The 26,968-nt window shown below is 41.2% G+C and overlaps 1 protein-coding gene across 2 annotated transcripts; it reads left to right on the top strand.

Moving 5' to 3' along the window:
- The first annotated feature begins 3,896 nt into the window (after positions 1-3,896).
- ppl (periplakin) lies at positions 3,897-26,968 on the top strand. Of its 2 annotated transcripts, XM_061846365.1 has the most exons (23): positions 3,897-4,165; positions 4,243-4,386; positions 8,882-8,981; positions 10,583-10,737; positions 10,819-10,939; positions 12,508-12,633; positions 12,810-12,851; positions 14,106-14,267; positions 14,484-14,591; positions 16,443-16,538; positions 16,639-16,761; positions 16,848-16,994; positions 17,343-17,494; positions 17,572-17,672; positions 19,416-19,573; positions 19,665-19,843; positions 19,999-20,137; positions 20,748-20,941; positions 21,019-21,169; positions 21,279-21,362; positions 21,442-21,558; positions 23,723-23,815; positions 23,892-26,968. In XM_061846365.1, exons 2-23 carry the CDS (start codon positions 4,340-4,342, stop codon positions 26,562-26,564), a joined length of 5,268 nt encoding a protein of 1,755 aa, XP_061702349.1. In that variant the 5' UTR covers positions 3,897-4,165; positions 4,243-4,339; the 3' UTR covers positions 26,565-26,968. The 2 variants fall into 2 exon arrangements, with proteins under 2 accessions (XP_061702349.1, XP_061702348.1); XM_061846364.1 differs by having other exon boundaries at positions 3,897-4,386.

Below are 26,968 nucleotides of genomic sequence, written 5' to 3'. Positions count from 1 at the left end.
GTGCACAAAACACTGCTTGAGTGAACTCAAATGCATCCTCAAGGACCCTGCTCTGGGTGTTGAGCTGGTCCACAGTTCCACACCCAGGATGAAAATCACACTTTTCCCACTCTGAAATACAACTTCCAGATGAACCCTCATCTCCAGAACCCCTCAATAGAGCTTACCAGGGAGGATGAGGAGTGTGAGCTCCTCTGGACTCCTATTTTAAAACAGCGTCTATGCGACGTTGTAGAGGCCCGTCAGCTAGAGCAGCCAAACAACATCCAGAGCATTTAGGAACTCCAGTCGATTCTCATTCACCCTTGGGGCCCTACAACCAAGGAACTTTTTACCCACCTCAGTGACCCCAAATGGAGGAATCCCACCTCAGAATACCCAGGCTCTTCTTCCCCAAAGGAAGATGTTTCAGTGGAAATTGGGTTTTCAGAGGATTCAGCCCACCAACTCACAATGTACCTAGTTGAGGTCAGCGGCACCCTGTCCCCACAAAATACAGTGTTGTCGGTGCAACGCTTCTCTCCTGAAATGCTGGATTGTGTACCCGAAGTTCCTCGAAGCCATTCAGAGGTCATTCTCCTTGGACTCACAGAACTCCCATGTGGGTTTTTCCCTCAGCGACCACCAAAGCATTATTCTCTTTGGACTGAGAGTGCCCATGAGGTGACTGGAATCTCACAGGCCAAAAACATCAGTCTGATAGGACCGTTTCTTCAATTTGAGGACATCTCTTAGCGCTGGTCTCTCCCAACAAGTACAGAGACTGCCACCACGACAGGCACCGACCACCTTATGGGCACAGCTCCTGTCAGCCACCTCAATAATGGAGGGGGGAACCTAATCCACTTAGACTCAATGTCACTCACCTCCCGCAAGACAAAGTTGAAGTTCGTCAGAGGTGGAAGTAAAATCTCCTTCGTTAGCCATTCCCAGAAGACCCTCACACTACACTTGGGTCTCTCGGGTGGTGATCAGTTGACAGCTCTGTCCCTTTCGTGACTCGAGTGTCAAGACATGCTTCCTCAAGTATGATGAAATAACCACTAAGTTTATCATTGAACTGTAGCGTAGGGTGTCCTAGTGCACATATGGACACCCTTATGTTTGAAATTAGTATTTGTTATGAATAATCAGTGACAAGCACAGATGTCTAATAACAGAACATTGATCAGATTCTGATCTTGACAGCTGTTCTTCCCAATCACACCCTTTCAGGTCTCCCTGTCATTGCCAACATGAGTGTAGAATTCCCCCAGAAGAATGAGGGAGTCCCCAGCAGTGGTGCTTTCCCGTACGGCCTCCCAGGACTCTAAAAAAGGTGGGTACTTTGAGGTGCTTTTTGATGCATAGGCACAAACAAAATACAGGACCTGTTTCCCCCACCCAAAAGCGGAATGCGACTACCGTCATCTACCGGGTTGAACCCCAACGTGCACACACCAAAACTGGGGGAGCCTTCGATATCCCCACACCTGCTTGGTACATCTCACCATTGGCAACTCAAGAGTGGAAGAGAGTCCAGCCTTTCTCATAACGACTGGTAATGCGTTGAGGTTAGCCTGATTTAATCAAGCTGGAATTTCTAGAACTTGCACACCAGCTCAGACTCCTTCCCTGCCAGAAAGGTAACATTCCATGTCCCTAGAGCCAGCTCACAGTCCACACAGCATCCTTGGCTCTTCCCATAGGTGGTAAGCCCATAGGAAGGGTTAAATTCGATCACAAATTAATTTGGCAATGCAGTACTGGCATTGTGTCATAGCCAGAATTGTTCCATTATGCTCTCCTCCTCCTTTATCTACCCATGTGTTTTTCCTGCATTTGTCTTCAATCCTTCACACCCATGTTCACCTCCAAAATGGTCTTGTAATCTCCCCTCACACAAATAAACTTTCCTTGACTTGCTCTGTAAGGAAAACTATTGTTAGTGTTCCGAGTTTTACAATAATTGGAGTGAGAGCCGGAGACAAACAGAAATTGCGCAGAAATTAGGAGGAAACAATTGTGTTGTCACGTTAATGAACTAGTAAAACAATCCAACTGATATACATTAGATCACGTGCTCAGAAAATAATTAAGAAATACTAAAAACAGTAAAGAGGCGGCACGGTGATGCACAGACCTCACAGTTTCTGAGGTCGAGGGTGTGGAGTTTGCATGTTCTCCCTGTGCCTCCGTGGGTTTTCTCCAGGCACTCCGGTTTCCTCCCACATCCCAAAGTTTAACAAAGTTCCGTTCATTTTAGGGAGCAACATTCTAAATGAACCCTTCAGTCAAGGATTTCAAAACATTACAGTATATGAAAACTATTACCATTTCCTAAAAACAATCAAAACCAAATCCCAGATATAAAACGTAGTGAATGTGCCATTCAAGATGAACACTATCATAAAACCACATTTAATATAAACAAATAAATACACTTCTTTATAATTTGTGTTGTAAAGCACTTATTTGTAATTATGAATTGGTTAGACCTATTCTGTCATGACGAATGAACTAAGGACTAAAGTCAGGTTTACCCTTATTGTTTACAAAAAGCGAGCATTATGTGAATTCCACTGAAAAATATTTCATTCTCCTCTAATTGTTTTTTTCGAGGTGTTGGACATGTGGATTCGATACTGATGATTAATTGGTTAAAGACTGGTCGGGAAAATGTGCTAAATGTGTCAATGTGAGCGGGCCAGCGTTGTTCATCACCACTGCCGTCGGGGCCGGCGTTGTTCATCGCCGCCGCGGAGGTGGATCAGGCGGGGAGATGGTTTGGCCGCATGTGGGAGGAGAAAGGAGCTCTTCCCCAACCGGCCACCGGTGTCTGGGAACCCCTGAAGTAGTTACTTTGCCCAGCATGGGTCCTCCTGAGTACACCACATATTGTCATACATACTGTTGCGGGTCTGTTGTTAGTTAGAAGTGATCCGCATCTGCTTCTTCTTTTCCTTTCAGCTTGTCCCTTTAAGGGTTGCCACAGCATTTCATCTCAGATGAACGCATATTTGTTTGGCACAGTTTTACGCCGGACGCCCTTCCTGACCCCTCTTCATTTTAGCCGGAGAGAGAAGCTTACAGCTATCATCTAAATATGGCACGAAACAATAGGGTAATATTGCCCCGGTGCCCCTCGATTGTAAGATGTTCTCTTCTTCATAAAGAGCTTCTTTGTGAGAAGGGTGTTGGAAAAATCCGAAAATCTCTGTTGTTCGTCTCCCATAGCAGGTGGCACAGCGTCTTCTCAATGGCGACTGTCCTAGTGTGACATCTGCAAATGATGTTGCAGGCAATATGGCTGCCACTGGGATGTCGAGTAAGACTTATGCAACTTTGCGCATGAATGACATGCTCTCTGCTCATTTTTTTTTGGTATAAACATTGAAGTGAATAATATTAGTATTGTAGTTTTCATAACAATATCTATGTTAAAATGTATATAGGGATGTCAGTAGACCTTTAAGCATATTAGCCCATTTGCAAATACACCTCTCAACAGATATTTTTCTTTTTTTCCCCCAATTAGAACAGTGATACCATTTCCTGTTGGGGTGAAATGGTTGAAGGCAATATTGAATGGCATTCAGTAGAGCTGGAGAGAAAGAACCGAGTCTGCAGGGTGAAACTAGCTGCTTACCTAAAGTTATATTGGCTCCAAATCACCTGTGACCCCAACAAGGATAAGCAGTATAGAAAATTTACAAAATGGATGGGTGGAAACAAGTATCCTCACAAAAAAACATGTCAGACATCATTTTTTCTAATGAATCAGGATAAGTTATTACAGTTCAAATGGGTGTGTTTTTACAGATAAGAGAAAGATACTGTTCTAACTTTCTACCGCTGCATTCATATCAATTGACTAATTTTTTTTTTAACAGTCAGAGAAAAGCCACACCCACAAAAGCACCGCGAGCGCTTGTAAACTCCACACGGGAGGTGCTGAGCAGCAAGAAAAGGTGAATGTCCTGTAGTCGGCCCACTGCAAAGTGTCAAGTCAAATTCTTACTGTATCACGCCCTCGTGGATTGCCGTTCACATACTCGAAAAGATTGTCAAGTCGGACCGGTTCAGCCAGTGCAACGCATTGTACGAGTGCGTGCGTGCGTGCCTTTGGCTATGAAGACTTGCATAGCTGCATGTAGCTCCGCCCTGCAGGCTGTCAACTAGACAGGTGTGCAGCGACTAAAGGTGACTGATCACAGTGCAGATCGGGGAATCGTCGACATAACTAAGGTTCTGTGAACACAGCTGACGCACGCGGGCAGCGCCGAATCGACACTAACAAGACACCCGATTTGCTGGCGTTGTTGTTTGCTTGCAAGCCGCCGACAGGTCACCTGTCACCATGAAAAAAAGGAGCAAAAGTTCCATCGTTACTCCGGTCAAGCAAACGTAAGTAGCCTTTGAAATTCCCAATGTGGCTCATTTTGTTTGATTGGAGAAATTCTCACTGTGGCTTATTATGTTCATGTTCATTAAGTAATGTTTAGAATTCCTGCAATTCCCCATTTTAAGTAGTTTGTTATTTGAAGACGACTTCAAATTAGGCCGACCTTACCAGGTCCATTACATGTATTTTGTTTTACACTTGCACGTATTATTTACAGTATATTTACAAAATGTCTGCATACGGGTATGACCATTTCACAGATATGGGTGTGGAATTTAAATACCAGCCCATTAGTTTGCATGAATTGTGCTCTTTTCAGGAGAGGGTGTGGCACTGTTGTGAAGTTGTAGTAACTGGTCTGATAGGTATTCAGCTGTGCCTCCTTTAGAAGACAATATAAAATATGCAAGTGCTTGCAGCCTCTCCCACAGACCACAGTTGTGTATTACTAAGCTGAATTAAGTTAAACAAATAATTAGCTCCAAAATATTCCTTTTTCATTGGTATTGATAGTAACCTACTCAGTCACTCAGTTGCACAAAGATCAAGTGATGTGTTTAAGAGTGGAGCGTCATTCTGTGGGTTTTCGGGAGGGTAGGGAGGCCAATCAACATTGTGACTAGCAAAAGAGTTTGTCATGTTTTTTTTTTCCAGTAGTTTTCCGTGTCTGCCATAAACAGACATCAATCATTGTACAATTTATTCTAACTTACATACATAGCTAAAAACACCATTATTATAAATTGGCGTAGTAGTTGTTGTATAAGTATTTATGTGTAAGTAGTATAGATATATAAATAAAGTAGTGACCAGAATTACAGTATGCAAACATCAACCTACAAACTAGTAAACCATATTATGGAATTACTAACATTATGTCTCAATTTTGCTCTGCACAAAGGGAATAAACAGTATTTTCTGTATGGTTCCGCAGTAAAACACCAAAGATAGTTGATTATCTCTATGTGGCTCAGCGGACAACATGACATCATACCAAGTCACACAAGCAGTATTATAGACGACGATACCAATGTGAGCAAGTTAACCTTCAAAATTGCAAATGTACGATAAGATGTAAAGCTTTTGAGTTTGTACTCCGAGGAGTTACGCTGCAACACATTTCTTCATTCATGGTAACTTTTGGCAATTCCAGAAAACAGTGTCACCAAAGGTTCACATGCCACTGAATTCTGAATGTGGAAATACTTAATGCATAAGAGTGATTCAGATCTGGCCTCAGGATTCCTGCGCTCCAAAAAGTGCAACCTCCTCTAGAGAAGAGGACTACAACCAATTCAGGGTGTACCCTGCCCCCTGCCCATTGACAGCTGGGATAGGCTCCAGCACTCCTGCGACCCTTGTGAGGATAAGCGGCGAAGAAAATAGATGGATGGATGTAAGGATAAAAATAAATACTTCCTAATATTTTCATTTTTTTCATGTCTTCTTGTGGGCGGCTTAGTGGAACAGCTGGAAAGAGATTAGCCTCACAGTTCTGAGGTGCCGGATTCGATCCCAGACCCACCTGTTTGGAGTTTGCATGTTCTCCCCATGCCTGCGTGGGTTTTCTCTGGGCACTCTGGTTTCCTCCCACATCCCAAAAACATGCAACATTAATTGGACACTCTAAATTAACCCTAGGTGTGATTGTGAGTGTGGCTGTTTGTCTCTATGTGCCCTGTGATTGGCTGGCAACCAGTTCAGGGTGTACCCTGCCTCCTGCCTGTTGACAGCTGGGATAGGCTCCAGCACTCCCCGTGACCCTTGTGAGGATAAGCGGCTAAGTAGATGGATGGATGTCTTCTTGGTGAATGTCAGGGCTGGGCCCTAGCACCCTCTGTTGGCCGCCTGCCACCTCCATCAATAGTGTGAAATTAGTGTGGCGCAATCCTGCCCTCTTGGTTCTCTTATTGTTGCTCTTGTTTCTAATTTGGTTGCTGAACAGAGAAAATAAGAAACAGTGACAAAAAGCCTCAAACTGTTTATGTACGTCTTTAGACCTGTTACGAGTATTTCTTAACTTACTTTGATAGAATGTTGGCAAATGTGACTACTGATAAGGTATGTCTCTCCTGAGGTGCACTCAGAGACCAGATTTCCTGTGATGATCAAAACAAATTACAATAGCAACAACCAGACCCACTATGGCTTTAGCATTTGAGTTTTCTGTTTCCAATTAATTTCCCGCTCTGTGGAAACATCTGCGTCGTGTGTTTCTAATGCTTTTGTGACATGAACTTTCCCTAACCAGCACAGGTTTGAATTAGTACAAGTGAGCAACCAAGGAAACATTTGACATCTTTAGAGAAAAAAAAAACATGTAGGAAAACAAGACATTTCCGTCAAATGTTCCAACTGCTCAACCCTGTTGTTTGCCTTTTGAAAGCATCTTCTTTAGTTCTGACATTATGTAAAAGCCACAGTTTGTCTTCCACAAGTTGAGAATATTAACTTCAGAATCATGGAATTGTGTTTAAATGAAAAAAAAACCTACATTGGCTCAACTGTGAAGCGTTGGCCTCACAGTTCTGAGGAACCGGGTTCAGTCCTGGCCCCGCCTGTGTGGAGTTTGCATGTTCTCCCCTTGCCTGCGTGGGTTTTCTCCGGGCACTCCGGTTTCCTCCCACATCCCCAAAACATACAACATTAATTGGACACTCTAAATTGCCCCTGAGTGCGGCTGTTTGTCTCTATGTGCCCTGTGATTGGCTGGCAACCAGTTTTGGGTGTATCCTGCCTCCCGGCCGTTGACAGCTGGGATAGGCTCCAGCATTCCTGCGACCTTATGAGGATAAGTGGCTAAGAAAATAGATGGATGGATGAAAGAAAATGAAACAAAATCAGATTTTTTTTTCTCGATTTGTTTCACATTAAAAAAATAAATAAAGGAGGCTGCAATTAAAGTTACTGATGAGCATTCAACCAGTGGGACTTGTGTAAGATTTGTTCCGTGCTGTGGATGGATGGGCGTGGCCAGGCCCGTGTGCATGAGCAGATGAATGTGAACTACAGTATTGTTTTAAAATGACACACATAATTTGTCAAACACACACACACACACACACACCACACACACACACACACACACACACACGGACACCTGCATTCACTGCACTGTCTCTGTCACATAATCCCAAATTATCTCACGAAGCTGTTCACAAGTTGCCATAGAGAAAACTACCTAAAACACCGATTCGACAAATATTTTGCTGTGATGACATTTTTACGATTCGTCAGTTTATATACTGCATAACTAACAGCATCTCAGGATTAATGAAACAAACCAAACCTCTGTTGAGCCATATTTGTGTTTAAATGTGAAGTCTTTGGTCTTTAAATGTGAACTAGTTTTAAAGGCAGGAATATAGTATAAAAATATTATATGTAATTAGCCTTATTTTCTAGCTACTTCTACTCATCAGTATGTCATCTGGGATGTTAATACCAAGCAAATGACTCACAACCTTTTACTAAAAGGCCTAGATTGATCAGCGTCTTATTGAAAGCAATCACAATGAGATCAAATGTTACAGTGCATTAAAGTATGGGATTTTGAATTGCTCCTCTGACTTAAATATGAAGGTAACAGAAGACTTGAGCGCAAACTGGCCCAGCTGGTTTTTGCTTCCTTTCCTGTCTGTGAGCAGACACACCTTGTGCTATCACTTTGACTGCTCTGATCGCAAAGTGTGCAAAAGTCCATGACTCACTGGCTGCTTTAATTGAGTCTAGGATGGGTTAGTATTGTATATGAGATCTTCACAGTTTATATACTCATCTGACTATGTATTGTAGATTCATGTGAGAGACTCAGCTCCAGTTATTGCGAATAAAATAATTGCTAAAATGAAAGCAGAATTTCAAATTTAAATGTGGATAAGCATACTGTATAATTACAAATCATTCATTTTCCAAACTGAGCTTATTCTCACAAGGGTCACAGGAGTGATGGAGCCTATCCCAGCTATCTTCAGGGAGGAGGCAGAGCACACCCAAACCTGGTTGCCAGCCAATCTTAGGGCACATAGAAATGAACAAGCATTCACCCTCACAATCACACCTAAGGGCGATTTAGAGTCTCCAATTAAAGCATGTTTTTGGAATATGAGACGAAATCAGAGTGTGTTGAGAAAACCCATGCAGGCACAAGGAGACCATATAAACTCCACACAGGCGATACCGGGATTTGAACCCCAGTGCTCAGAACTGTGAGGCCAACGCCCTAAACAGATGCTCCACCATGCTGTTTAATTACAGATTAGTAGACTCCCTGAGAGTGTCAAAATAGGGCGTTATTATTTTTATGATAATTATTTATTATTATTCAGAATCATTGCTTGGGCCAATGAGTGTACAATTATATACACTAGGTCACAGTTTTTGGTGATATATGCAGCAAAGACATTTTGTCTGATCTCTGAATGTTGTGCTTTTGTGACCTTGTGAAATATTTGAAATGAAGCGACATTTGTTTCTTACTCCAGCTTCTTCTTTTAGAGTTTCTTCCACAGAACTGACAGCTCTGATCGAGAAGCTGCAAAAGAATGCAGATAAAGTGGAGAAGAACATCTACGATGTCGAGCAGAACCTCAACAAGGTACAAGTTGGTCTGAATTTTAACAGCTCTTTCAATGACTGACAACCTGAGTGTCAGCTGATTTGGAACCTTCTCACTGATCTTTAAAGGGCCCAGAATTTGAGTATGTAAACACCGAGACAAGCTATTTCCAAACTATTGGCCTGTTACATGTTCCTCTGTGTGTGTGTGTGTGTGTGTGTGTGTGTGTGTATGCACATCTGCGTGTGTTTTTGATTGCAGAATAATGAATTTACAATTAGTCAGTGGAACATTTTTACGCTTGACTTGACTTCTTGAAGGCCTTCTTTCCTGTGTGAAAGAGTGTGTTTTCACACTTGTCATTCTAGGACAGACACGGGTCTACATGCAGTTTTTTGGCCTGATATTTGGCAAACTGTCAGACAGTGTGTGGATGATCTGATCAACGTTGATGTTTGTGTCATGATGTACAGTACTGGCAACAGATATGTGTATATTTATACATACAAGACATAAGCATATACCGTATAGAGAAGTGATTAGCAAAACACTAATGGTTAGCTAGACAGCTCTTGTTTTTTCATTTTTCTGGAGAGTCCTGGGACCAGGATCACCTAGTAGCAGTTGATGGTCTTAATTTGGAGCGCCATTCATTGACGTACCTTTTGGACGAGGCCACCTGAGCTGAAGCTGTTTTATCTTTTGCATCATCATTTCTACATCTGAGTCAGAATGATCTATGTCATATTTCTAATCTCTTGTGACACTTTGGAAGTAGCTCGACTGCAACAACTATTTGGTTCAAACGTGAGTTGCTTGTAAACATCTGAATTTACCTGTACCACCATCCTCTCTCATCTGCTCTATAGTTATTTGTATGGCTGTCCTTCTCCGCCTCTCCTTCTTCCTGTGATGCATACTGATCTCGTCCAAAAGAGGCCCATCACTGCATCTGAACAATTCTTAGTCAAATTATTCCAATAGTAGTGGGTTTTTATTTTTTACAACTATCTTTCGAGTCTATAGGATCATTTCAATAAGGCACACAAGCTACTAAAAAACAATAGTTAAGTCAATTAGGAACTCTTATTCAACAATAATGTGGATTAATACAGTTTTTTTTTCTTTTATGTTGAGTCTGAGTGGAATGGTCTTTTGTGAGTGGAACACAAAATTGTTGAGATGAACACAACATGAGAGTAAAAGGTGGCCTCAACATCCTCTTGTATCATAATGGTGGCCGGGGTGGCTAAGGGTCATATCTGCACTGCACATGACAAATTATGAAATTATATATTTAAAAATTGATATCTTCATATCTAAACAGAATGACTTGTTGGATCATATATTTCACGTCAAAGTCAATCCTCATGGAGACCAAGTCAAATCCAAGTCGTGTCTTTCATAAGTTTTAGCCAAGCAAATCACAAGTTCTCAAATTGGCGACTCAAGTCAGACTCGGGTGACTCAAGTCTCCAACATCTAATAAAGGAAAGATAAAAGAGAGAACATGCATTAATTGTAAGTGAGTGGGTGAAGTCACAAAATGAACATGGGGAGAATAAAACATCTTTAGAGATGGAGTTTTGGACTCAACCTATTCCCCCTATGTTTGTCTCACACTGACTTGCCTCCTGCAGGATGTAAGTAAGATCAATGAGGGCAAGCAACCACTGTATCAGGAGGACACCAACAAGCGACTCCTCAATTCTCTGGACCTCCTTGTTGGCCTGGATGAGGATGCTGTCAACGCCAAGCGCCTTCAGCATCCTCAGGCAGAGATGATTGAACAAGAGTGAGTTTTGGCCTGACCCTTCTTCATTACATTTTTTTCTTTAATGGCTAAAGGTCTGTGTGCGCGTGTCTATTTACACAGCATGAAGCAACTGCGTGAGAGAGTGATGAAGCTGAGGGAGGACCATGATCGCATCTACCAACTCATCCGCACAGAGGGTGTGCCCACCATCAACTGGGGCAACATGATGGATGAGAAGCTGGTAGGAAGAAGATATACTGTATACAGTATAATACATATCCAGTGCTCTTTTAGTTTGTGAAAACAATCAAGCAGCCAGGCAGTTTTAGTTAATAGACTCGATAAAGGCCAATACAATGTGAAGACAACTAAAATTGAATGATTTCTGAGTTTTGTTCTGGATTAGGAGGTGTTCACAATTAATAAGTGTTGTATTTAATTTATGGTTTACATCTTGCATTATGGATTTGTATTACTAATATATCATGATGTGTGTGTAAATAAGAAGGGTGGAGGGGGAAGAGCGAGAATCCAGGGAGAAGAGATAGCGCAGGTGTCAACACTCCAGAGCAATGGTGAGTGTGGTAAGGTAGTGAAAAAAGGTCCAAGCAGGTTGGAACAGCTGGCGGAAGGTGTCTGGCGTGTTATGTGACAGAAGTGTCTCTCCAAGGATGATGGGCAAAGCTTATCAAACAGTAATGTGGCCGGCCATGATGTACGGATTAGTGGCACTGAAGAGACAACAGGAAGCAGAGTTGAAGGAGACAGAAATGAAGGTGTTGAGATTCTCTCTAGGAGTGAGCAGATTGGATTAGAAATGAGCTCATTAGAGGGACAGCCAAAGTTGGATGTTTTGGAGACAACGTTCGAGAGAGCAGACTTTGATGGTTTGGACGTGTCCAGAGGTGAGAGAGTGAGTATTTTGGTAGAAAGGTGGTGAAGGTGGAGCTGATTGGCAAAAGAGTAAGAGGAAGATTAAAGAGGTTGATGGATGTTGTGAGGGAAGACATGAGGGCAGTTGGAGTGAGAGAGGAAGATGAAAGAGATGGGTGGACATGGAAAAAGATGACACGCTATGGCGACACCTAATGGGACAGGCTGAAAGGAAGATTATTAATATATCATGAGTTAATCATTTTGCATCTGTGTTAGAATTATTAAATTAAGCTTCTTGAAGAGAGGTTATATGCCACTAACTTTAACATTCAGGAAAAGAGGTTGAAGGATTTCCTTCTGGTCCACATAACTGGCTGAGCCCAGTAGCGTGAGATCTGGATAAAGCAAATGTACAAATATTATGTCTATATGTCATATCATATATAAACAGTATAAATTAAACAATATACATGTACTGTACTTCAATCCATCACTCATGATTTATATGGCACTTTTTATACGTGCAATGAAACCCAAAGTGCTTTGTGTGAATTAAAATCAAGCCCACCAACCACTTGTCCAAAGACACATGCGCGCGCACACACACACACACACACACTTAGATGTTTACATTTTGTCCAATGACAACAGCCATAAAGAAATTCAATTTTAGCAAGTTTGAATTCAAACAACAATTGTGTCATCAGCCCATGGTTATGCTAATTATCGTGGCATCCTCAGGTAGTCTGCAAACCTGTTTTTTGGGTTTGTTCACTTAATGTAAATTAAAGTCAAGTGAGTAAGATGTAAAAGACTAAAGTGCAGTTATCATTATGGTCAACTAAAGAAAGTCACTTAAAAAAATTGATAATTACTTTGAATTAGTTACAGCAGTATGCATGAGTGAAGTTACATGTTTGGTTGGTTCCTTAGGACATTCTGAGCAACAAGGGCTTTGGCCAGGACTTGCCATCTGTGGAGAATGACGTGGAGGAGCATAACATCTTCCATAGTGAGGTGGAGGCTTTGGCTCCTCACATTTCTGCCGGTGGTGACAAGGTACAAACGGCGAAGGAAAAAGAATGAAAACCATGGTTTATGTAAAGCTGTTAGGATTTCCACTTTCTGTGATTAAATGCATATTCCTGAAATTTCTAAGTTGTAATGAAATACTCTTTGTCCATTTCAAATTTCTTGGCAAAATGTGTTTTTATATTTTGTCTCTGTTTCCACAGGAATATGTCAGTGGCCTCCAGATGAAGTACAACAAACTGTTGGTAATGAAAGTCACACACTATCCTGTGCATGTGTACCTATAGTAGATGGAGAGGTGGACAGAGTAGTCCAATACTGCACTCAAGTCAGAGTACTATTACTTTACAATCATATGACTCAAGTAAAAGTAAAAAGTAGTCATCCAAATATTTACTTGAGTAGCACAAAGAAATAATAAAAATACTCAAAAGTAACTTGAGTAAATTAAGATTTTTTTTTTTTTTTTTTTTAATCAGAGCATAAACACAAAATGAAATAAAAAATAATATACCTGCCTGATGAAAGCTGGACTAGGCTCAAGCACTCCCGCCACACTTGTGGGGATAAGCGGCTCAGTAAATAGATAGATAGATGGATGGAATAATAATATACAGGAGTTGACATACATCTGCCATTTCAAGAACACTTATTTGTTTTTAACCCGACAGAAACATTACTTTATTAACTTAAATACCTTCACGGAACTGCTGATTGCTGAACAGAGTTAGAGATTGTGTGCATATACGGCACCAGAGTGCCCCACACAAGAATGGTTAAATAGAAGTAGAAAAACGGCATGTCGATCATTGTAATGGAGTAAAAGTATAGATCCATCCATTTATCCATTTTCTGAGTGTCTTATCCTCAAGAGGGTCATGGGAGTATTGGTGCCTATGCCAGCCATAATAGGGCAGGAGGCCGGGTACATCCTGACCTGGTTGCCAGCCAATCGCAGGGCACACAGAGCCACCCAACAGTTGGACTCACAATCACACCTCGGGGCAATTTAGAATATCCAATTAATATTGCATGTTTTGGGGATGTGGGAGGAAACTGGAGTGCCTGGAGAAAACCCACACAGGCACAGGGAGAACAAGCAAACTCCAAACAGGCGGGGTTGGTAATTGAACCTCACTCCTCACAACTGTGAGACCAATACTGTAACCAGCTGTGCCATTGTGCCGCCTAAAAGTATAGATCCTTCGTCACATAAATACTTAAGTAAAAGTAAAACATATGATTAATTTAAAGTACTCTGACAAGTACATTTTATCGAAACTGATAGTTTAGTAAATGCAATGCGTGACCACCCACCTCTGCCTATACGTAGTGTATATCATAGAATACAGGAAATGTAATTGGAATTTTTCAATAAAATAGTGCAGGAACATGATACATAAAGCATGTAACTATAAATTGTTAGTTGGGTTTAATTAGTCCATGAATCACACAAAGTTCCAGTGCAAGAAAACTGATCCCCACCCCTACACCCCAAGGCCCTTTCGAGCGATCGTCAGCGCCACTTGCGGAGTCTGCGTGACTACATGCAGCGCTGCACCAATGAGCTTTACTGGATGGACCAGCAGGCTGAGGAGAGAATCAACTATGACTGGAGTGACAGCAACCTGGACTACCCTGCCCGCCAGAGGCAATATGAGGTGCACACTCTAAACACTTTAGAGATAATTGTCAGAATGCTGGGTGGTTTCGCCCGCCTTGCATCTATCTTGATCCTCTTCAAAATCAAATGACAATGTATGAATATATGTTTGCTTTATTACATTTGCAGAGCTTGTCCCGTACAGTCATGCGCCAATAGAAGCAAAAAATCTGTAGTTCAATTTAAATACTCAGCATCACTCTTGTTCAAACAGACCTTCATCAGCAAATGTCTGGAGTCCAAGGAGGGGACAATCACCAAGCTCAATGAAGATGGAGAAAAGCTGATTTCTTCAAAGCATCCAGGGTCAAACGTTATTGAGGTATTACTAAAATGATCCGGGGTCTCTGGTGCTAAGTCCACATATACACAATTATCTGTAGTTCTTGTTGAGTACATGAGCAAAACATGTTTGGTATGATAAAAGTAGAAATAGACACCACACCCCTCATTGTGTAAGTCAATGATAATGATAAAAAGTTGACCGTATATTATATTGATGATGTACATTGTTATTCTTATTGTTATCATGATCACTGTCATAAATATAATTTTTTTTTATATCAGACTTGTAAAATAATGATTTTCTGAGGTTAAAAATATTTCCCAGGGCCTGAAGGACAAACTGTATGTGCACATGTATATAAAAAAAAAAAAAAAAAAACATTGTATGTACAAAATCTGTGATATGACGTGGGCAAGAAAAGGCCATAGTGAATAAAAAAACATTTGTTTTCAAAAATACTGTATAAGTGGGCACTTTGGACGGCTGGTTAGCACATTTGCCTCACAATTTTAATATACTGCGTTCAAATCCAACCTTAGTTTTGAGTTTGCATGTTCTCCCTGCGCATGGGTGGTTTTTTTCCTCCTACATTCCAAAATCATACTTGATAAGTTGATTGAAGACTAATTGAAAAGTCAGCAGGCGTGAACGTTAGTGTGAATATGTGCCCTGCAATTAGCTGGCAGCCACATTTCCTGGAGCTTGCCCAAAATTAGCTTGGATTGCCGCCAGTGAGACTAAGAGGTTCAGAAAATGAATGGACATACAGTACACTTAGCACTGTGCAACAAAATGCTCATATTGGTATGTCTATACCCTTATTTGTACAATTTACAATTGAAACACAAAATTTAAACACTATATAAAAACTCTTTTCCTGGCTGTCTGACATTAAGTCAAACTAAACTTTTGCTGTTCTTGGTGAATTAAGATTACCAAAATTTACATTTTCTAATAAATGTAAAACTTGAAATGCCCAAATAATTTGTTTCAATTTCTTTCATCAAAACATATGCATTCACCACTTACACTTACTAATTTTACCCTTTAGATAAGATCTCAATAGGTTTGTTACTCTTCACTTGTTCCTGTTCCTGTTAATGACAAACTGTACAGTACGTTTATGCATCCACATTCAATATCGTTCATCCATCCATCTTTTTAGCCGCTTATCCTCACAAGGGTCGCGGAAGTGCTGAAACCTATCCCAGCTGTCAACGGGCATGATGTGGTGTACACCCTGAACTGATTGCCAGCCAATCGTAGGGCACATAGAGACAAACAGCCGCACTCACAATCATACTTATGGACAATTTAGTGTCCAATTAATGTTGCATGTTTTTGGGATGTGGGAGGAAACCGGAGTGTTTGGAGAAAACCGACACAGGGAGGACCAGGATTGGACCCGGGTCCTCAGAACTATGAGGCCAATGCTTTACCAGCTGTTCCACCGTACCGCCACATTTTCAATATTCAGATTTAATTACTGATTCTAGATTAAAAATCCATCTATAGTATCAGAGATATCTGCATTTGTTTCACACAGCCCATCACGACCATCCATCCATTTTTTTTTTTAATCCACATCTCCCGTTCAAGGTCGCATGGAGCTAAAGCCTTTCCCAATTGGCATCAGTTCAAAGGCAAACTACATGGTAGATTACTTGATATAGACACAGAACCATTCACTGTCATATTCACACCCTCAGTGAGTGGAAACTGAACCATCACGGCCTGCATGAAAGTCAGGCAAATGTACTACTACACTATCAGTGCTTTACGTATTAACAAACGTTTTTAGTTTACCTACTTACTTATTTTAACTCATTTCACATAAACGAGAATGCGATAAATAGAATAATTACATACCGATACTGTCCTTCCAAGGCTCATATGGAGGCTGTGCATGCTGACTGGAAGGAGTACCTAAATCTGCTGATCTGTGAGGAAAATCACCTGAAACACATGGATGAGTACCACAAGGTTAGACACTGATATCAACACTTGTTCTGGGTTGTTAATACACTCACCCCCACACTATTAATTGGGTAACACTTTGTGATAAAAACATATGTGTGTGCAGTATCACAAGGAGGCACGTGACACCCAGGACCTGTTGAAGCGATTGGACATGGACATCAAACAGAAGTACAACCCCGAGTTTAAGGATGTGTACCAGATGGAGGGTCTGATAAGAGAGCTGGATGTAAGTTTTTCTTGTTAGACGGATAAACTGTTATCAGCATTTGTTAAACTTTCTGCTCTGAAATTGTAATTTGTTTGGGTCTATAGGATCAAGCCAAGGCCATGGACCACCTTGATGAGCGGGTCAAGTCTCTGCAGAAACGGGGTGTGCAAGTTTTACCTCTCAAGTACAGACGGGAAACTCCTCAAAAGATTCTCCCCGTTGAGTCTTTATGCGATTTTGACTCAGATGAGGTAAATCGTTCTTCTGATGGCCTTGCATTTAAAAGTTTTATAGGGTCTATTTACTTGTGGCTTGAAATTCAGTAGACCACATTAATAGGAGAAAAAAGCCACTCCGCATAGACAAATGTGATAGGCCACTGATTGTGTGTACATTACTTATATTATGGAACTCTGGAAACTGAATACAGAACCATTTTTGACATGATTCATTTATCTTCCCGTTCTTAGGACTTGAACACAGTTGAGAATTTTATCATTCACTTGTTGTCAGAGCAATATATATTTTTTTTTGCCACTTGAATATAGCTTCTTTGAATTCCATGACACTAAGATAGTGTACTTTCTGGATGGGTGCAGGGGCAAATTGTGCGTGGGAACAGATACACTCTGCTCCGCAACAATGGAACCAAGTGGGATGTGAAGGATGCAGCAGGACAAAAAATATCTGCTCCAGCAATCTGTTTCATTATCCCCCCCACAGACACTGAGGCAGTGGCCATCGCTGACAGGTGAGTTGGTATATTCAAAATTCAAAGTCTATCTTGGAATGGGGATTATGAAGTTCTAAGCTTTTGTGTTTTCACAGCTTGGCTGGACAGCAAAATTCACTTAAGCAGAAGATGGGAGACAGCAAAGCAGCATTGTTGAAACGCTTTGATGAACTGAAAAAATCCAGTGGTGGTGCAGGTAAAGTTGATACTTATATACTATGCTTCATCAATTAGAGTTTCGTGCAAAATTACAGTTGTCTTAATCTATACTGAGCTCCGCAACTATCAACAATAACAGTCTAAAAGATTACATTCTGCTTTCACAACGGTTAAAATGTTCACTCAATAGTGCTGTGGCATGGTGGCCAATGTAGTTTGGCCATATGATTTGCAGTCTGTTGAGGTACAAGTGTCAGCACAGTTTCCATGTTCTCCTTGTGCTTGCGTAGGTTTATTCCAAGTACTCTGGCTCCAGTACACCCAACATGTTAGGTTAACGTTGAGTTAACGTCAGTTAAAGTCAGGATAGGCTGCAGGCAGCATGAGATTTATTCTCGCTCAGAGATGTTATCTATGTGCCCTGTGACTGACTGGCAACCAGTTCAAGGTGTAGTCCGCCTTTCGCCCGAAGTTAGCTGGGATAGGCTCCAGCTAGAGGGTTGGAAAATGGATGGATTGATGTTTGTAATATTTTCACCTACTGTACCCAAATTAGGTAACCAAACTATTAGAAACAGCAGTGTTAGACCTAGAGAAAGCCCATGACAGAGTACCAAGAGAGGAACTGTGGTGTGCATGCCAAGTCTGGTGTGGCGGAGGAATATGTTAGAATAGTACAGGACTTTGAGGGTAGCAGAACAGCGGTGAGATGTGCCGTTGATGTTTCAGAAGAATTTAAGGTGGGGGGGGGACTGCATCAGCATTCCGCGCTGAGGCCCTCCCTGTTTGCGATAGTAATGTATAGGCTGACAGACGAGGTTAGGCTGGATTCCCCTTGGACCATGATGTTCGCAGATGATATTGTGATCTGCAGTGAAAGCAGGGAACAGGTGGAGGAACAGTTAGAAAGATGGAGGTACGCTCTGGAAAGGAGAGGAATGAAAATTAGCCGTAGTAAAACAGAATATACATGTGCGTGAATGAGAGGGGCGGAGGTGGAAGAGTGAAGCTCCAGGGAGAAGAGATAGGGAAGGTGGACAACTTCAAATACTCAAGGTCAACAATACAGAGCAAAGGAGAGTGTGGTAAGGAAGTGAAGAAATTGGTCCAAGCTGGGTGGAACAGTTAGCGGAAGGTGTCTGGTGTTCTATGTGACAGAAGAATATCCGCCAGGATGAAGGGCAAAGTTTATAAAACAGTGGTGAGGCCGGCCATGATGTACAGATTAGAGGCGGTGGCCCTGGAGAAATAACAGGAAGCAGAACTTGAGGTAGCAGTAATGAAGATGCTGAGGTTGTCGCTTGGTCTGAACAGGTTGGATAGGATTAGAAATGAGCTCATTAGAGGGACAGCCAAAGCTGGATGTTTTGGAGACAAGGTTAGAAAGTGCCGACTTCGATGTTTTGGACATGTTCAGAGGCGAGAGAGTGAGTATATTATTGGTAGAAGGGTGCTGAGGATGGAGCTGCCAGGCAAAAGAGCGAGAGGAAGACCAAAGAGAAAGTTGATGGATGTGGTGAGGGAGGACATGAAGACTGTGGGTGATAGAAAGGAGGATGCACGAGATAGGCTTAGATGGAAAAAGATGACACGCTGTGGCGACCCCTTACTGGACAAGCCGAAAGAAGAAGAAGAAGAAAAAGAATTGTGATCCAATACAGTACTACATCATTAAAAATGACAGCTGAAATGATCATGAAAAGATTGCGTTGTGGTTTTATGTTATCAGACATTCTGATTGAGATCATGAAAAGATTGTGTTGTAATTTTGTGTTATCAGACAAGCAGGAGCAACAGTGCCGCCAGATGATGGCTGGACTAGATAAGGTTGCCAGTGACCTGGACAAACAAGAGAGGGCCATTCAAGCTCGACTGCGCCCACCACTCGAGCTGAAGAAGCCACTGCAGGATAGTGGGGACCGACTGCAGGATTTGAGGGTACTTAATTGCTCTTATCCATTCTACCTCAAGAGAATTCATATTATGATTTTTCCAGGTTTAAACTGACCAATACATGCATTTTCTTCAGGATATTGACATTGCAGTCCATAGAATTGAACCAGAAAAGACCTCCAGAGTGCAAGAAGCAAAGAACTTCTTGGTCTCCAACCCGACATGTCCCAGCGCTCCTCACCTTCACAGCAAAGCAGATGAAGTCAACAAGAAGTACAACTACCTAGAACAGCTTCTTCAGTGCTCTCAGGAAAAGTATGACGCTTCATTATTCAACACTTGACTATTTCTCCTACCTCCTTCCTCTACTTCATCTAACATCAGAATTGTTGATATGCTTCTGTTCTTTCCAATCTTCTTCAGGTCAGTTTAATTTCACTACAATAATAATTAAATTCGGCTTTCTTTAGAATGAAGAATTCCAACCAGCTCGAGGCTTCACTTCAAAATGGAAATGCTTTACTGTCCAACTATGAGAACAGGCTGGCCAGGGAGGATGTGGCACCCTCTGACATCTCCTCATTGGAGAAAATTCAACGCGAACTTGGAGTAAGATTAACCTTCCATTGTACCAGAAAAGATATATCACAGAGGACGTACTGTATAAAAACATTACAAGCAACAAAGTTACATAATCTTCTCTGGTCATCCGCATACCAAAGAGCGTACTGTAAATACCAGATGATTTTGTGCTTGAAAAGAATTGGCTAAGTCAACCAATAGCAAAACAAACAAATGGCATTAAAAAAAATAATAATGAGCCATCAAGTCCAGGAAATAAATACAATTTGCAAATATTTTATGAAAACTGAAAAAAAAATGGTTATAGCACACAAGACAATGAATGATAGTGAAACCTAGGAAAGGATGCATCATTAACTTGTATTTATGGCAAATAGAAAACTAAAGGGGTTACTTTTTACAATGGCTCTATAGATTTCAAATGTTGCATGCTCTACATTTAGTAGGATTATTTTAGCTTGAGGACATCCTGTGAACAATATGATGTTCTCTACTTTAGTCAAGAACTAAGTGTGTGGTTCGCTCTTCCATTTTGCTATTTAGATTCTACCTGTTCACTCCCCAAAGATTGTCTGTGTATTTTTCTTTCTAAGGCTACTCGTCTTCGTAACTGTTGTTTCCCTGTTTACGCTGACAGGATATTGGCTCAGACCTAAGGTCCAAGAGGGCAGTGATCAACGAGACTGAGCAGAACCTACGTTCAGCCAAAAACAGCGTGGACCAAATGGCAATAAAATTCCAAGAGCATTGCCCTGACATTGAGAGGCAGGAATCCGATGTGCAGAAGTTAAACAAGCGCTTCAACATCCTGAACAATCAGCTTGATACCAGGTCAGAATGTTCTGTTGAGCAAGACAATATCCAACCGAAGACTGTGATATTCAATGGTTCCCTTTACCCTGCCACAGGTCCCAAAGTTTGCAGAGGGCTAAGATGTCCTACGGTAATTATCGCAATGATTATAACAACATGAACAACTGGCTTTCTCGTATCCCAAACTATGAGCCATCTGAGACTGATGACATAAAGCAACTGGAAACCAAACTGAAAAATCAGAGGGTGAGCATGATGTGCAGCCGAACCTATTATAAAGTATCCTTTGCAGTGGTGAGGATATAGGTAATAATGGTTAAAGGTGTGATTTATTAGTCTACTCCCTTGTCTGCAGAACTTGCTCTCTGATATTGCAAGAAAGGAATCCGACATGAACAATCTTTCAAAAAATGGTAGACTTTACCAACAAGCTATCAAAGTAAGAGATTTTTTTATCCCACACCAGTCATAGGTTACAAAATAAAAAAATAATATGGTAATAGTTTGAATCTTTGTAGGACTATGAGAGTGAAACAGAGAAGTTCAGATCCATACTAGACCTTGATGATGGACTTGTACCTCAGACGTACAAGCGGAGCCGAATGGAATCACCTGCACTGGCAGTCAAAGCAGAGGTGGGACACGTTGCCAAAGTTTCTCAGTGCAATCAATGTATGCTTGATTTTTAGAACACTGAATCCCAACAAGCTATGGCACACTGATGTGTTCACAGAAAGTATCCAATTTCACTTAAGTTGTCCAAAAATTATTTATACATACATTACAAATGTATCTTTGTTGATTTATCCATCCCATAGACGTATTGTTACATGGACAATAATTAAATTACTTTCTATAACATGCTGAAAAGTACAAAAACCTTTTTTACCCAGGTCTTATCATTCATGCAAACGAGTAACATGTTTCTTCCAGCAAGGACAGTATGAGTTTTGTTTCAATTTGGAGAGGCCCAGGTTTCACACAGTAAAAGATTTGTGAGCAATTTGAGACAGGACAAATTCTTTTTCAGTTTTTATACTTTTTGTTCCTTTTTTTGTTGGTGGTGTGTCATATTTGTCTATGTTGACTGGGTCCCCTGACTCACAAAAGGTTGGCAAACACCAGTAACCCGTTAATGCAAATATAACAACACAATTCCTTTACCTATTTGTACTTAAAAAAAAGAAAAAAAAAATCTGGAAACTGTCTGCATAGACTAAAAACACAATACCTAAAAAATACTTAATTGTGATAAAATGTAGTCTCTTTGACAGAACATTTACTGATCTGTCTATGGTGTACATTGTCTCTTGCCTCATGTCAGTTAAGATATGCTAACTTATCATTTTATGACTTGGGTTCCATTAGGGCCATTATGGTGTTCTGTACTACATAAAGACTTTCTACATTTATTGTATGTACTTTAAAATAGTGCCGCTTTGTTCTTTTTTAAAAATGAGTGTGCCATCCCTTTTGTTTATGTAATACCTTTCATTTTATTAGGACTGGAATTGATACACGTCTCCCAGCACTGTTATCTGATGAAGACTCTTAAATTAGAAGCTTATTGAGGATTTAACTTCTCATTTTCCACAGCAGCAATTAAAGGAAACCCTGAAACACAGTATTTGTACAGTATGTGCAGTTACATAATGTTTCCTTAAATGTCCAAGCTGCATTTGTCTCTTTGATTCAGATATAAACTACTCAAACGCACTGGGCCAGCTGTGGCTCAGTTGGTAAAGTGGGTCGTAAAAGGACGACCGGTTCGAATCCCAGGCTTGCTGTCTGTTACCAAAGTGTCCTTGGACAAGACACTGAGGCACAAATCACAAATTGCTCCCAGTGGGGCTGGAACCATCTTGCATGACAGCAGCTGTGCATAACTGTATGAATGTGTGTGGAATTGTGCGAATGTGAGCCTCTGTAAACTGCTTTGGGAAACATGATGGAGAAGAAACGCACTGTAAAACTGAACTCCATTTACACCATCTTGCTTGGGTTTTACACTTTAAGAATGCAGCCTGAACAAACTTGTTCAGAGTGTAGGTTTTTGTTTTCTTTTTCACCCTTCTGAGATTTAAACAGTTATGTAACTTATACAACATGAACAATAGAATCAAATAGCTGTAGGAATCTACTTAACATACTAAAACTACTCCTAATAATGAATTGAATCGTGAGTCAAATATTCATTCACTCAAGTTAGCCTATCAAGTTGAAGTATGTGTATAAGAGCTGAATAAAAGTCTATAGTCTGATGGAAAATTATTGGTAGAAAAATAACTGTCACTGTAAAACGACATAGGGGGCACAGTGGCGCAGCTGTAGAGCATTGGCCTCATAGTTCTGAGGACAGGAGTTCAAATCCCGGCTACGCCTGTGTGGAGTTTGCATGTTCTCTTCCTGCCTGCATGGGTTATTTTAAGGAACACTCCAGTTTCCTCCCACATCCCAAAAACATGCATTAATTGGAGACTCGAATTTGCCCCTTGGTGGGATTGCGAGTGTGACTGTTGTTTGTCGCTATGTGCCCTGCGAATGGCTAGCAAGTAGCTCAGGATGTACCCCGCTTCCTGCTCGATGATAGCTGGCATTTGCTACAGCACTCCCGTGACCCTAGTGTAGATAAGCTCAGAAAATGGATAGATGGGTGGCCAGACAGCAACATCTCATTTGTTTGTGGCATTGTTTGTGTGCATTAACATACACACGTGATGTAACCATCTGTTAGTTCAGGAAAAAAAAAAAGACCTCGCAGGTATTTCTTCCCATGACATTTTATTTGTCCCTTTCCAGGAAGCTGCTATTGAGGCCAAATATACCGAGGTGAATGCTCTGAACAAGCAAAGACTACAAAATCTTGAGTTCACCCATAGCCTCCTCAACCAGGTGAATTTCTGCATTACACAAAATGGTAAAAATAACTTGTATAAATTATAATATTGCTTTACACTTTCATTTTTAGCAACCAGATATCCCTATGATCCAGTCTACAAATGTCCAATCAGTCAACGCTGCTGCCCCAGGAGGGGAGCTTTGGAGAATTAGGAAGCAGTTCCAAGATGAGATTCAGAGGAGAGAGCAGTTAGAGAAAGAAATTGAGCTAATCCAGACTGAAATATATGTCCTAGAAGGACAGAAGCCTCAAGATACTATTGTCAAGAAGGAACTAATCAAAAAAGTTCCAGATCCTCAGCTCGATGAAGAACTGTACAAGGTTCAGCAGAAGCTTTCAGAGGAACGTCGTATTACTCATGGTCTGGAGAATGACCTTGAAGTATTGAAATTGAAGCTGCGTGGTCTTGAGACTGAGGTCAAAGAAGGGGCACAGCAATACATGGTCAAAGAGGTTCTCCGAATTGAAAGAGATCGTGGTCAGGAGGAGGAGATGCGCAAACTTCGGGAAGAGTTGGATGAGCTCAGAAGGCAGAAGCTGATTAAAGACAATGAGTTCATTCAGATACAAAAGCAGGTGACAATCCTGGCTGAAGAGAAGAATAAAGAGCAAGAAGTTATCAAAGAAGAGGAAGTAATAAAAGTACAAAATGACCCACAACTTGAAACAGAATATAGAGTTATCTTGAACAGAAAGCAAAAAGAAACTGACGGAAGGAAGCAATTGGAGGATGAATTGAAATTCCTTCAAGAGAAGCTCCGTAGGCTGGAGAAAGAGAAATCAATGGCTGAGGAGAAGATTTCCATTAAGGAGGTACTTAAAGTAGAGAAAGATGTTGCTCTGGAGAGGGAGGTAGAAAATCTGAGGAGGCAATATGAAGATGAGAAAACCAAACGGAGGTCATCCCAGCGAGAAAAAAATGACCTCCAAAGGAAAATTGCTAGTCTAGAGGAGGAGAAGTCCAAGGTTGTGATCCAAGAAAAGATGCGGGAAATTGTCCGCCCTGACCCCAAAGCTGAGAATGAGGTCGCCAATCTTCGACTTGAACTAGTTGAACAGCAGAGGCGCTATAAAGATGCAGAACTGCAATTTAGATCCCTACAGGATGAGCTGACCATGCTCAAGAACCGGGGACCTCAGGTGGAAATCAAGGAGATCATTAAAGAGGTTATCAAGTACAAGACAGATCCACAGACTGAAAGAGAACTTGAGAGACTTCGCAATGAAATTGTTGACAAAACTCACCAGACTGAGAAATCTGAAATGGAGATCCGCCAACTTAATGATGAAATTCAAAGATGGAAAGATATGAAACCTCAAGTGCAGACTAAAGAGGTTGTCAATGAAGTGCTACAGTATAGAGAGGATCCAAAAACTAAAGAGGAGGTTGAAATCCTTAAAAGAAAACTAGCTGATGAACAGTCAAAACGTCTTGACCTTGAGAGAGAAAAATCATCCCAAGAAGAGAAGATCAGACTGAGGAAGATCAACCTCTCTCAGGTCCGTGAGAAATTTGTTCAACAGGAAGTTGTCAAGATGGAAGAAGATGCCCTACTTCGATCAGAGTGTGAAACCTTCGTACAAAACATTAACAATGAGCAAAGACAGAAGGATACTCTGAAAGCAGAACTCTATCAACTGCAGAGACTGAAGGCCGACTTGGACATGCAGCTCGAAGAACTTGAGCGTGAACGTAGGGCAAGACGTGAAGCTGAATTGGAGATCCAGAGGCTTCGGGTCAGACTTACTGAACTGGAGATGCGAGACAAAGAGAATCGTGAAAAGGTGACTGTCAAACAAAAGGTAGTCCTGCAGCAGGATCCTCAACAAGAGAAGGAACACTCTATTCTCAAACTTCAGCTTGATGAAGAGAGGCATAAGCGTGTCTTGCTTGAAAAAGAACTGAATGCGCTGATACAGCAGCAGGTCACCTTGGAGAAGATGGATGTGAAAGAAAGAATTGTTCGCACTGAGAAGGTCCAGGTGGAGAAGGATCCTGAGGCTGAGCTTGAAATTGAGAACCTAAAGAGGACTCTGGAAGAGGAGAAGAGGAGAAAGAGAGACCTCGACCAAGAGTTGGTGACTGTCACTTCCAGGCTTTCTGAGATGGAGTTTTCCAACACCAAGTCAAGTAAAGAGCTTGATTACATCCGAGAAGAGAGTAATCGCTTGCAGCATGAAAACCAAAGACTGCAGAATGAAATTCGCAAGCTTCGATCTGAGATTGAGATCACAAGCAAAGAGACACAGCTTATCACTGAGTCTGCACCAAGAGAGGATGGAAAGAACCTGGAGTTGAGACTTGACTCTTTGCAGAGAGAACTTGCAGAGCTGAGAGGCATTACCATAAAAAAGGATGAAGAGATTGAGAGGCTACAAAAGAATCTCTCAGCTGTTAGAATGAAGAGAGAACAGAGAGAGAGCCATCTGCGAAGATCTATAGTTGTAATTGACCCAGACACAGGGAAAGAAATGCGACCCGAGGAGGCCTTTAAATTGGGGTTGATTGACTGGAAGATGTTTGTCAATTTGCAAAGCCAGGAGTGTGACTGGGAGGAGATCACAGTCAAGGGCCCCAAGGGAGAATCATCTGTTCTCCATGATCGGAAATCAGGGAAAAAATTCTCAATTGATGATGCTTTGAGTCTCGGGCATATAACAAATCATCAGCTTCAGCAGTACATGAACAAACAATTAACCATCCAGGAGTTTGGTGCATTGGTGTCAGGAAAGAGCAAGTAAATTAATCTACAAACAGCTACAAAGGCATGTTTGGTTTCAAGCAATAACATTTTATTTTACTATCACATTGTTTAAAAAAGTCTTGTATCTTTGATTTTGTGGTGACCTGGAATTTTTTTTCCCCTCCACTTCCTTGATGACAAAATGCACTATGTACTTATTGCTTATTCAGATTCCAGTCTTTGGTAAAATGAACATGCATTTACAACTAGATGAAATTTCTATTAAATATGGTCTTGGAAGAATACTGATCGCTGAGCTTTATTTTACTGCACTGGGGTCAACAACTTTTTTTTCCCTTTGATTTTTCAAATACTGTACAATGCTTTAGGCACTTGTGGGATTCTCCAGGAAATTAAATGTATGCTATGCTCTATGTTTAAATAAAAGTCCAGTTAAACAGA

Source organism: Syngnathoides biaculeatus, chromosome 16, assembly GCF_019802595.1.
Source record: "Syngnathoides biaculeatus isolate LvHL_M chromosome 16, ASM1980259v1, whole genome shotgun sequence".
Lineage (NCBI taxonomy): Eukaryota > Metazoa > Chordata > Actinopteri > Syngnathiformes > Syngnathidae > Syngnathoides > Syngnathoides biaculeatus.
The sequence above is the reverse complement of the archived record's forward strand: the minus strand, read 5'-3'. Positions and strand labels throughout refer to the sequence as shown.

Excerpts from the sequence above, each read along its gene's own strand:
- ppl (XM_061846365.1), top strand. The coding sequence starts at position 4,340 with ATGAAAAAAAGGAGCAAAAGTTCCATCGTTACTCCGGTCAAGCAAAC. Across the intron at positions 12,852-14,105 it reads TGAAGTACAACAAACTGTTG|GCCCTTTCGAGCGATCGTCA; the intron begins GTAATGAAAGTC and ends CTACACCCCAAG. Across the intron at positions 20,138-20,747 it reads AAATTCAACGCGAACTTGGA|GATATTGGCTCAGACCTAAG; the intron begins GTAAGATTAACC and ends TTACGCTGACAG.